This window comes from Entelurus aequoreus, linkage group LG25 (assembly GCF_033978785.1).
Source record: "Entelurus aequoreus isolate RoL-2023_Sb linkage group LG25, RoL_Eaeq_v1.1, whole genome shotgun sequence".
Taxonomy (NCBI): Eukaryota; Metazoa; Chordata; class Actinopteri; order Syngnathiformes; family Syngnathidae; genus Entelurus; species Entelurus aequoreus.
This window is the reverse complement of record NC_084755.1, coordinates 41,959,320-41,973,323: the sequence shown is the minus strand read 5'-3', so window position 1 is coordinate 41,973,323 and position 14,004 is coordinate 41,959,320. Positions and strand designations below refer to the sequence as shown.

General features: G+C 36.1%; 1 protein-coding gene across 1 annotated transcript; it reads left to right on the top strand.

The window, feature by feature from the left end:
• Positions 1-389: 389 nt before the first annotated feature.
• nme3 (NME/NM23 nucleoside diphosphate kinase 3) lies at positions 390-4,360 on the top strand. The gene is made up of 5 exons (XM_062037171.1): positions 390-451; positions 949-1,092; positions 1,157-1,258; positions 1,328-1,440; positions 4,188-4,360. Exons 2-5 carry the CDS (start codon positions 976-978, stop codon positions 4,303-4,305), a joined length of 450 nt encoding a protein of 149 aa, XP_061893155.1. The 5' UTR covers positions 390-451; positions 949-975; the 3' UTR covers positions 4,306-4,360.
• Positions 4,361-14,004: the final 9,644 nt, after the last annotated feature.

Below are 14,004 nucleotides of genomic sequence, written 5' to 3'. Positions count from 1 at the left end.
TATCCTATGTAGATGTATGTATGTCAGATGATCTATCCTATGTAGATCTATGTGTCAGATTATCTATCCTATGTAGCTCTATGTGTGTCTGATTATCTATCCTATGTAGATCTATGTGTCAGATGATCTATCCTATGTAGATCTATGTGTCAGATGATCTATCCTATGTAGATCTATGTGTCAGATGATCTATCCTATGTAGATCTATTCTGGTCCTGTTTAGAAAACACTTCCTGTTTATTTTTATTTGGGGCGGAGTCAAGACTGCTCAGGGAGGCCTTTAGTTGCCATGGTGACCATCATGTATGCCTTGAAAGGCCGTCTTTTCGTCACTTTGACCACATGACCACCCAGTCAGCCAATCAGAGAGCAGGTCTGGACCCCCCCCCCCCCCCTCCTTTAAATAGTCAGCACTCTCTAGGTGACCACAATGTGACTTCTTCTACATCATGTAAGTTTCTTCTTCTCTTTCTCTTTTCTTCCATTTTTCTTTTTCCGCTTATCCTTTTCTTTCTTCTTTTTTTGTTCCTTCTCTCTTTTTTTCTTTCTCTTCTCCTTTTTTTATTTCTCTTATTCTTTTTCTCCTTTTCTTTCTCTTCTTCCTCTTTTTCTCTTTCTCCTTTTTCACTTCTTCTCCTTTTCTTTCTCTTCTTCTCATTCTTCACTTCTTCTTCTCTTCCTTCACTTCTTCAAATCACATTTTCTTCTTCGCTTTCTTTTCTCTTTCTCCTCCTTCCCGTCTTGTCCTCCTCCCTGCCCTGAATTCAGTGATTTTATGTCAACTCATCAAAAGTGTTGGTACTGACATATTGTTGCTTTAAAGGAGCGAGCAGGAAGTGTGGGGGGGGGGGGGTCATATGATCCACCAGCAGCTGATGCCAAAGTTAGCATCAACAGGTGTGGGGGGGAGGTGTCAGCTTCCAAATGTTCTTGTATTGCGTCACACAGCAGGAACAGGCCCCGCCCACCACTGACATGGAGCGCACCTTCATCGCCGTGAAGCCCGATGGCGTCCAGAGAGGTTTGTGCGGTGACATCATCAAGCGCTTCGAGCAGAGAGGCTTCAAGCTGCTCGCTGCCAAGTTCATGCAGGTAACCATGGCAACTTTCCTACGCGGCCGCCATGATGGCAAAAGGAGGCGTGTTTGTGTTTCAGGCGTCAGAAGAGCACATGAAGACGCATTATTTGGACCTGAAGGCCACGCCCTTCTACGCCGCGCTCTGCAAGTACATGTCCTCAGGACCCGTCTTTGCCATGGTAACCACTTCTGTTTGTGACACCTCATGATGTCACTATGTCCCCTGATGATGTCACCTGATGCTGCAGGTGTGGGAGGGGCGGGGCATCGTCAAGCTGGCCAGGATGATGCTGGGAGAGACCAACCCGGCCGACTCCAAACCAGGAAGCATCCGAGGAGACTTCTGCATCGACATCGGCAGGTGTGACCACTCGTTAGCGGATAGCTGTCAATCACGTTGGGGGCGGGGCTCACCTGCCCATGTGAGCTTTACTGCTTTCAATCCAGCTTCTGCCAATTCTAGTCACTGCTGTTGTGTCCTTGGGCAAAATAATAGTATGTTAGTGTATGAATATGAATAATGCCACTTTATATGACTCCACATGTAGATTCATGTGTATATAATTATTATTAAATATAGATTTTTTTTGGGGGGGGGGGGGGCGGCGTGGCGAAGTTGGTAGAGTGGCCGGGCCAGCAGTTGGAGGGTTGCTGGTTACTGGGGTTCAATTCCCACCTTCTACCATCCTAGTCACGTCCGTTGTGTCCTTGGGCAAGACACTTCACCCTTGCTCCTGATGGCTGCTGGTTAGCGCCTTGCATGGCAGCTCCCTCCATCAGTGTGTGAATGTGTGTGTGAATGTGTGTGTGAATGTGGAAATAGTGTCAAAGCGCTTTGAGTACCTTGAAGGTAGAAAAGCGCTATACAAGTATAACCCATTTATCATTTATTAATGTGTATATAATTATAATTATTATTAAATATAGATTACCACTAACATCGTGTATATTACTATTATTAAATGTAGATGACCAGCATTAATGTGTATATAGTTATTAAATATAGATTACCACATAAATGTGTATATTAATATTAAATATAGATTACCACATACATTTGTATATTAATATTAAATATAGATTACCACATAAATGTGGATATTATTATCCATCCATTCTTTTTCTACCGCTTGTCCCTATTGGGTCGTGGGGGATGTTGGAGCCTATCCCATCTGCATTATTATTATTAAATGTAGATTACATCATCAATGTGTACATTAATATTATTATTAGATGTAGATTACATCATCAATGTGTACATTTATTTATTATTAAATGTAGATTACATCATCAATGTGTACATTAATATTATAATTCAATGTAGATTACCACTATTATTATCAAATAGATTTTCACCATCAAGGTGTTATTTTTTTATTATATATTGTAAATTAATATCAATAAATGTAGATTACCACATAAATGTGTATATTAATAGTATTACTAAATGAAGATTACCATCAGCAATATGTTTATTAATATCATTATTATTATTAATATTATTAAGTGTGGAATACCACCATCAAGGTGTTACCATTCTCATTATTATTATTTAATGTAGCTTACCACCATCAAGGTGTTGATTATTATTAACAAATGTAGCTTACCACCATCAAGGTGTTGATTATTATTAATAAATGTAGATTACCACCATCAAGGTGTTATTATTAATAAATGTAGTTTACCACCATCAAGGTGTTGATTATTATTAATAAATGACGCTTACTACCATCAAGGTGTTATTATTAATGTAGCTTACCACCATCAAGGTGTTGATTATTATTAATAAATGTAGCTTACCACCATCAAAGTGTTGATTATTATTAATAAATGTAGATTACCACCATCAAGGTGTTATTATTATTAATAAATGTAGTTTACCACCATCAATGTGTTATTATTATTATTAATAAATGTAATTTACCATCATCAAGGTGTTGATTATTATTAATAAATTTAGCTTACCACCATCAAGGTGTTACTATTATTAATACATTTAGCTTACCACCATCAAGGTGTTATTATTATTTATAAATGTAGTTTACCACCATCAATGTGTTATTATTATTATTATTAATCAATGGAATTTACCATCATCAAGGTGTTGATTATTATTAATAAATTTAGCTTACCACTATCAAGGTGTTATTATTATTAATACATTTAGCTTACCACCATCAAGGTGTTATTATTATTAATAAATGTAGCTTACCACCATCAAGGTGTTATTATTATTATTAATAAATGTATCTTACCACCATCAAGGTGTTATTATTATTAATAAATGGAGATTACCACCATCAAGGTGTTAATTATTAATAAATGTAGATTACCACTGTCAATGTGTTATTAATATTATTAATAAATGTAGAGTACCGCCATCAATGTGTTAATTATTAATAAATGTAGATTACCACCATCAAGGTGTTAATTATTATTATTAATAAAAGTAGATTGCCATTGTCAATGTGTTATTAATATTATTAATAAATGTAGAGTACCACCATCAATGTATTAATTATTAATAAATGTAGCTTACCACCATCAAGGTGTTATTATTATTATTATTAATAAATGTATCTTACCACCATCAAGGTGTTATTAATAAATGTAGATTACCACCATCAAGGTGTTAATTATTAATACATGTATATTACCACCATCAAGGTGTTATTATTATTAATAATAAATGTATCTTACCACCATCAAGGTGTTATTAATAAATGTAGATTACCACCATCAAGGTGTTGATTATTAATATTATTAATAAATGTAGATTACCACCATCAAGGTGTTAATTATTAATATTATTAATAAATGTAGATTATCACCATCAAGGTGTTAATTATTAATATTATTAATAAATGTAGATTATCACCATCAAGGTGTTAATTATTAATAAATGTAGATTATCACCATCAAGGTGTTAATTATTAATAAATGTAGATTACCAGCGTCCATGAGTGAATGAATGATGGCTCCTAGTGTCACACACTTCGAGTTAGTAGAAAAAAAGTTGATGTCTGACTATCATATAATATATGAATTCATTATTGTGATGATGATGATATATTTGATGGCAGGTGTGTTTGGTCACATGACTTACAGGAACATCATTCACGGCAGCGACACGGTGGAAAACGCCAAGCGGGAGATCGACTTGTGGTTCAAGGCCAACGAGCTGCTGGACTACGCCCCTTGTGGCCAACCCTGGATCTACGAGTGAACGTCTGCAATTCTACAAATCCCTTTTTGAATTGACTTAATAAATGTAGTCAATCAATCAATCAATGTTTACTTATATAGCCCGAAATCACAAGTGTCTCAAAGGGCTGCTAAAGCCACAACGACATCCTCGGCTCAGAGCCCACATACGGGCAAGGAAAAACTCAACCCAGTGGGACGTCGATGTGAATGACTATGAGAAACCTTGGAGAGACCCCCCCACCACCACCTAGGGGAGACCGAAAGCAAGGGATGTCGAGTGGGTCTAGAATAATAGTGTGAAAGTCCAGTCCATAGTGGATCTAACATAATAGTGAGAGTCCAGTCCATAGTGGATCTAACATAATAGTGTGAGAGTCCAGTCCATAGTGGATCTAACATAATAGTGTGAGAGTCCAGTCCATAGTGGATCTAACATAATAGTGTGAGAGTCCAGTCCATAGTGGATCTAACATAATAGTGAGAGTCCAGTCCATAGTGGATCTAACATAATAGTGAGAGTCCAGTCCATAGTGGATCTAACATAATAGTGAGAGTCCAGTCCATAGTGGATCTAACATAATAGTGAGAGTCCAGTCCATAGTGGATCTAACATAATAGTGAGAGTCCAGTCCATAGTGGATCTAACATAATAGTGAGAGTCCAGTCCATAGTGGATCTAACATAATAGTGAGAGTCCAGTCCATAGTGGATCTAACATAATATTGTGAAAGTCCAGTCCATAGTGGATCTAACATAATAGTGAGAGTCCAGTCCATAGTGGATCTAACATAATAGTGTGAGAGTCCAGTCCATAGTGGATCTAACATAATAGTGAGAGTCCAGTCCATAGTGGATCTAACATAATATTGTGAAAGTCCAGTCCATAGTGGATCTAACATAATAGTGAGAGACCAGTCCATAGTGGATCTAACATAATATTGTGAAAGTCCAGTCCATAGTGGATCTAACATAATAGTGAGAGTCCAGTCCATAGTGGATCTAACATAATAGTGAGAGTCCAGCCCATAGTGGATCTAACATAATAGTGAGAGTCCAGCCCATAGTGGATCTAACATAATAGTGTGAGAGTCCAGTCCATAGTGGATCTAAGGTTTCATAATACACCTTACGGTGCAACCTGGACACATCATCAGTGATTCTCCCGGGGTCATAGGGTGTTTCGGGTCTTAATCAAACACCCTCTCCCGGGCGACCCAGCCGAGGGTGATCAGTCCCTCGACTTGTGTCCAGGTAGCGCTCCACGCCACGCGTCCCCCCTCCGACGGTCTGCCCCGGGGTTGCGCCGGTGGTGCTTGGAGGTTCCAGGCACTGTGGGGAATGTCCGGGCCTGGGTCCTCCTCCGTCTCATCAGGGCCGTACAAGGTACTGGCCCTGTGCGTTGCACCACGGGTTTCCTCAGGCAGCCTATCTTGATCTTATGTGTCTTCAGGGTTTTTCGCAGCGTTATTTGGGTGCTCCCTTGCAGGAGCTGCAGCTTGGGATGCTACCCCTCCCTGCCCCGGTTGCCGTCTTTCCGGGCTGTCAACTGTCTCTCCAGTTGTCACCACTCTTTCGAGGTTGTCATCCAGCCTCTTCCTGGAAGTCAATGGCGATGCCATACTGGATCGGTTTCATAATACACCTTACGGTGCAACCTGGACACATCATCAGTGATTCTCCCGGGGTCATAGGACATAATAGTGAGAGTCCAGTCCATAGTGGATCTAACATAATATTGTGAAAGTCCAGTCTATAGTGGATCTAACATAATAGTGAGAGTCCAGTCCATAGTGGATCTAACATAATAGTGTGAGAGTCCAGTCCATAGTGGATCTAACATAATAGTGAGAGTCCAGTCCATAGTGGATCTAACATAATATTGTGAAAGTCCAGTCCATAGTGGATCTAACATAATAGTGAGAGACCAGTCCATAGTGGATCTAACATAATATTGTGAAAGTCCAGTCCATAGTGGATCTAACATAATAGTGAGAGTCCAGTCCATAGTGGATCTAACATAATAATGAGAGTCCAGCCCATAGTGGATCTAACATAATAGTGTGAGAGTCCAGTCCATAGTGGATCTAACATAATAGTGAGAGTCCAGTCCATAGTGGATCTAACATAATATTGTGAAAGTCCAGTCCATAGTGGATCTAACATAATAGTGAGAGTCCAGTCCATAGTGGATCTAACATAATAGTGTGAGAGTCCAGTCCATAGTGGATCTAACATAATAGTGAGAGTCCAGTCCATAGTGGATCTAACATAATATTGTGAAAGTCCAGTCCATAGTGGATCTAACATAATAGTGAGAGACCAGTCCATAGTGGATCTAACATAATATTGTGAAAGTCCAGTCCATAGTGGATCTAACATAATAGTGAGAGTCCAGTCCATAGTGGATCTAACATAATAGTGAGAGTCCAGTCCATAGTGGATCTAACATAATAGTGAGAGTCCAGTCCATAGTGGATCTAACATAATATTGTGAAAGTCCAGTCCATAGTGGATCTAACATAATAGTGAGAGTCCAGTCCATAGTGGATCTAACATAATATTGTGAAAGTCCAGTCCATAGTGGATCTAACATAATAGTGAGAGTCCAGTCCATAGTGGATCTAACATAATAGTGAGAGTCCAGTCCATAGTGGATCTAACATAATAGTGAGAGTCCAGTCCATAGTGGATCTAACATAATATTGTGAAAGTCCAGTCCATAGTGGATCTAACATAATAGTGAGAGACCAGTCCATAGTGCAGGGGTAGGGAACCTATGGCTCTAGAGCCAGATGTGGTTCTTTTGATGACTGCATCTGGCTCCCAGATAAATCTTAGCTGACATTACTTACCAGGATAAGTACTGAATAATTCCGCAGGTAATCACAGTGTTAAAAATAACGTTCAAAATATAAAACATTCTCATGCATTTTAATCCATCCATCCGTTTTCTACCGCACCTGTTCAAGAAGTCGCATTAATGGTAAGGAGTATTTTATGTATTATTGGTGAGCTTCAGAATAACAATGTTATTAAAAAGAATGAAAGACTTATACTCTAAAATGTTGGTCTTACTTAAAAATGCATGCATTTAGTTGTATTCAGTGTTAAAACAAATATTATATGGCTCTCACGGAAATACATTTTAAAATATTTGGCTTTCATGGCTCTCTCAGCCAAAAAGGTTCCCAACCCCTGGGCTAGAGTATACACATGAGTTTTAAGATGGGACTTAAATGCTTCTACTGAGGTAGCATCTCTAACTGTTACTGCTAGAACATTCCAGAGTACTGGAGCCCCAATACAAAACACTCTATAGCCCGCTGACTTTTTTGGGGCTCTGGGAATCACTAATAAGCCGGAGTTCTTTCAATGCAGATTTGTTGCCGGGACATATGGTACAATACAATCAGCAAGATACACCCTTTAGTATTTTATACCTAAGTAGTAAAACCTTAAAGTCACATCTTAAGTGCACAGGAAGACACTGCAGGTGAGACACTAATATATATATATATATATATATATGTATGTATGTATATGTATATATATATATATATATATATATATATATATATATATATATATATATATATATATATACATATATATATATATATATATATATATATATATATATATATATATATATATATATATAAATAAAGGTATATACAGTATAGGTATATACAGTATGTATATAAAGATATATACAGTATAGGTATATATATATAAAGGTATATACAGTATAGGTATATATGTATATAAAGGTATATACAGTATAGGTATATATGTATATAAAGGTATATACAGTATAGGTATATATATGTACATAAAGGTATATACAGTATACGTATATAAAGGTATATACAGTATATGTATATAAAGGTATATACAGTATACGTATATAAAGGTGTATACAGTATAGGTATATATGTATATAAAGGTATATACAGTATAGGTATATATGTATATAAAGGTATATACAGTGTAGGTATATATGTATATAAAGGTATATACAGTATAGGCGTAATATGATCAAACTTTCTTGTTCTTGTCAAAAGTCTAGCAGCCACATTTTGTAGCAAGTGTAATATTTAATGCTAGACATAGGGAGACATGAACATAATAGGTTACAGTAATGGAGACGAGATGTAACGAACATATGCAGGCATCGATTATGTTTATTCAACTTATTGGGGTTATTATATTTATTGAACGTTTTCAACTTATTGGAGTTATTATATTTATTGAACTTATTAAACTTATTGGGGTTATTATATTTATTGAACTAATTGGGGTTATTATATTTATTGAACTTATTAGGGTCATTATATTTATTGAACTTATTAAACTTATTGGAGTTATTATATTTATTGAACTTATTAAACTTATTGGGGTTATTATATTTATTGAACTTATTGGGGTTATTATATTTATTGAACTTATTAGGGTCATTATATTTATTGAACTTATTAAACTTATTGGGGTTATTATATTTATTGAACTTATTGGGGTTATTATATTTATTGAACTTATTAGGGTCATTATATTTATTGAACTTATTAAACTTATTGGAGTTATTATATTTATTGAACTTATTAAACTTATTGGGGTTATTATATTTATTGAACTTATTGGGGTTATTATATTTATTGAACTTATTGGGGTCATTATATTTATTGAACTTATTAAACTTATTGGGGTTATTATATTTATTGAACTTATTGGGGTCATTATATTTATTGAACTTATTAAACTTATTGGGGTTATTATATTTATTGAACTTATTGGGGTCATTATATTTATTGAACTTATTAAACTTATTGGGGTTATTATATTTATTGAACTTATTAAACTTATTGGGGTCATTATATTTATTGAACTTATTAAACTTATTGGGGTTATTATATTTATTGAACTTATTAAACTTATTGGGGTCATTATATTTATTGAACTTATTAAACTTATTGGGGTTATTATATTTATTGAACTTATTGGGGTCATTATATTTATTGAACTTATTGGGGTTATCATATTTATTGAACTTATTGGGGTCATTACATTTATTGAACGTATTATACGGTCCATGAGGACCTAGGCCTGGTCCCAGAGGTGGGGCCCCGGTGACCGTCGTCTGAGCGAGGGAAATCCGGGTCCTTTAACTGGACTTTCCAGAAACGTCTTCAAGCTGCTCTTTGTCTGGTCCCAGTGGCATGTCCCACAACAATTCAAGGTGGCGAGAATATCACCTCTGTATAAAAAAGGAAACAAACTACCGCCATGTTTCCATCCTTTGCTCCATCTCAGAGGTTATAGATCATCATCAATCTTTATTGCAGACCTTAAGATCCATTTAAACATATAAAAACAGAATATAATACATTAAAAACAAAACAATAAAACATAGAGAGGTTCATATATGAGCAAATAGATCATTATCTATCAAATCGCCAGCTCCTACTCGAATTTCAATCAGGATTGAGAAAATGCCATTCCAGAGACACATGCCTGCTGTAGCTAAGTGACTAGATCAGGCGAGAGATAGACATGGACAAGTACTGTGGAATAGTTATGCTGGACATTCCACACAGTTAACCACTCAATGCTGTTAAACAAGTTGAGCTTTTGACAGCGCAGCCACAAACTGGATGAAATCTTACCTTGAGGATAGAGAAGAGGTGAACGGATCGCTGTCCTCTCCCCTCAAGGTGAGCTATGGTGTCCCACAAGGGAGCATTCTGGGACCATTGCTATTCTTGATTGACATTAACCACATGAAATCAACATGTAACAGCAAAGTCTTCCTGTTGGCGGACCATTCTGCCATCCTGGCCTCAGACAGGGACACATTGAAGGTTGAAAGTGCACTCAGCACCCAACTAAGTCATCTCTGTCTCTGGCTTTCCCATAACAAACTGTCACCACACCTGGGTAAAACAGAGTCCATCCTATTTGGGTCCAAGCACAACCTAGGCAAATCCCCGGGCTTTACGATCAGCAAGCAAAGACAAGGTCATTGACCTAGGTTGTATATTGAACACTCGGGTGAAAAAATGGCATTAAAAGCAATCACCAAGATCAATACTAAAAGTAGATTTGTGTGTTTATCAACATGGATACACTTAAGACCTTACACTCATACAGTGTCATTTGGACTATGCCTGCACCTCATGCTTCACCACTATCCCCAAGCCACTAAAAACTAAACAGACTCCTGCTCAACCTCCCATACAGGACTCACCTAACTCATGCCCACTTTACCAAATTAGGATGGCTTAGAGTTGAGGGAAGAGTACACCAAATTGCAATGTGCTTGGTATTCCAAATACTCAGAGAAACTGTCCCCAAGTACCTGTCCAACTATTTCACCAGAGTAAGTGATGCTCACAGGTACTACACCAGAGGGACTTGCTCAGACCAAATTCAAGACTCTCATGGGAATAATATTGCTGGGTATTGTGGCCAAACAGCTCCATTTTTGTTTCATCTGACCACAGAACTTTCCTCCAAAAGGTCTTATCTCTTCTTCTTCTCTTTCGTGTATCGTCTTCATATGTCCATCTTCGTGTCGTGTAGCCACTCCCTCGTCTCAGGTCCCACTTGGAAGAGGCCCTCCTCTGAAGGTGGTCTATGCCGGGGACAGGTGGTGATGATGTGGTCGGCAGTCTGCTCAGGCTCCCCGCACTCACACGCTGCACTGTCTGTTAGGCCCCACTTCTTCATGGACGCTTTGAAGCAACCAACCCCTGTGCGAAGGCGCTTCAGGAGGGTCCATTGCCGGCGAGGTAGATCTTCTCCCTCCACGCCACCTCCAGGATCCTGGATGTAATGGTGTAGGCGTGTCTGTCCTGCTGACTCCCACTCCTGCTTCCATTCCGCTGCCAGCCAGGCTTTGGTTGTCAGATCCTCCGGGATGGAAATAAGCATCTCTTGTGCGGCCTGATTGTATGGGTGGCGGGACTTGAGTCTGCTTGGAGGTGTTGCCATGGTGGTGGTTTCATGGAGGAGGTGCCAGCTGTGTTCCTGGCCTTTCCTTGCCAGGGCGAGGGTAGCGGTCTTATCTTAGTCTATGTGATGTCAGATGAAACAAAAATGGAGCTGTTTGGCCACAATACCATGCAAAATATGTTTGGAGGAGAAAAGGTGAGGTCTTTAATCCCAGGAACACCATGGCTACCGTCAAGCATGGTGGTGGTAGTATTATGCTCTGGGCCTGTTTTGCTGCCAATGGAACTGCTGCTTTTTAAATGGGACAATAAAAACATTCTTCAGGACAAGCTCAAATCCCTTTTTGACCACCACTGTATATATATGACTTATTCAGCTTTTTCATGTCATTATTTGATCATATAAATCTGACAATGTGATGTTAAAAATCCTATCCCAGCTGACTTGGGCGGGAGGCGGGGTCACACCAGACAGGTGGCCAACCACAGGACACGTACAGACCAAATCATAACCATGGACAATTGACAGTCTCCAGTGAAGACAACATGAATATTGAGGCGGCAGCACGCAGGGGGACAAAATGCAAACGCCACACCAAGTGACCAAGGTTCGAACCCGCACCACCTGTGTGGCCTCCATGCTCACCACCAGGCCACCGCGCTGCCTACAAAATGCTGTAGTTATGGAATAACATGTAAGACAAATACATGATAGTTATGTGTGTCAGTGTGGCTTTTAGTGTGAACACAAAGTGTCAATCACACACGCACGCACACACACACACACACACACACACACACACACACACACACACACACGGCAGCAAGCTAACACACGTGGTAATCAGCAACACACAAACGCATTCCTCAATAAGTGAAACGTTTTTACAAACCTCAAACACACACAATCATGAACATCTACAGCATATCATATACATTTACAATATGTTCATCTTATATACTGCATATATTACATATACACGATATATATACTGCATATATTACATATACACATGATATATATACTGCATATATTACATATACACATGATATATATACTGCATATATTACATATACACATGATATATATACTGCATATATTACATATACACATGATATATATACTGCATATATTACATATACACATGATATATATACTGCATATATTACATATACACATGATATATATACTGCATATATTACATATACACATGATATATATACACTGCATATATTACATATACACATGATATATATACTGCATATATTACATATACACATGATATATACTGCATATATTACATATACACATGATATATATACTGCATATATTACATATACACATGATATATATACTGCATATATTACATATACACATGATATATATACTGCATATATTACATATACACATGATATATATACTGAATATATTACATATACACATGATATATATACTGCATATATTACATATACACATGATATATATATATACCGCATATATTACATATACACATGATATATATACTGCATATATTACATATACACATGATATATATACTGCATATATTACATATACACATGATATTTATACTGCATATATTACATATACACATGATATATATACTTCATATATTACATATACACATGATATATATACTGAATATATTACATATACACATGATATATATACTGCATATATTACATATACACATGATGTATATACTGCATATATTAGATATACACATGATATATATACTGCATATATTACATATACACATGATGTATATACTGCATATATTACATATACACATGATATATATACTGCATATATTACATATACACATGATATATATACTGCATATATTACATATACACATGATATATATACTGCATATATTACATATACACATGATATATATACACTGCATATATTACATATACACATGATATATATACTGCATATATTACATATACACATGATATATATCCTGCATATATTACATATACACATGATATATATACTGCATATATTACATATACACATGATATATATACTGCATATATTACACATACACATGATATATATATATAGTGCATATATTACATATACACATGATATATATACTGCATATATTACATATACACATGATATATATACACTGCATATATTACATATACACATGTTATATATACTGCATATATTACACATACACATGTTATATATACTGCATATATTACACATACACATGATATATATATATATAGTGCATATATTACATATACACATGATATATATACTGAATATATTACATATACACATGATATATATACTGAATATATTACATATACACATGATATATATACTGCATATATTACATATACACATGATATATATACTGCATATATTACATATACACATGATGTATATACTGCATATATTACATATAAACATGATATATATACTGCATATATTACATATACACATGATATATATATATAGTGCATATATTACATATACACATGATATATATACTGAATATATTACATATACACATGATATATATACTGCATATATTACATATACACATGATATATATACTGCATATATTACATATACACATGATATATATACTGCATATATTACATATACACATGATGTATATACTGCATATATTACATATACACATGATATATATACTGCATATATTACATATACACATGATATATATACTGCATATATTACATATACACATGATATATATACTGCA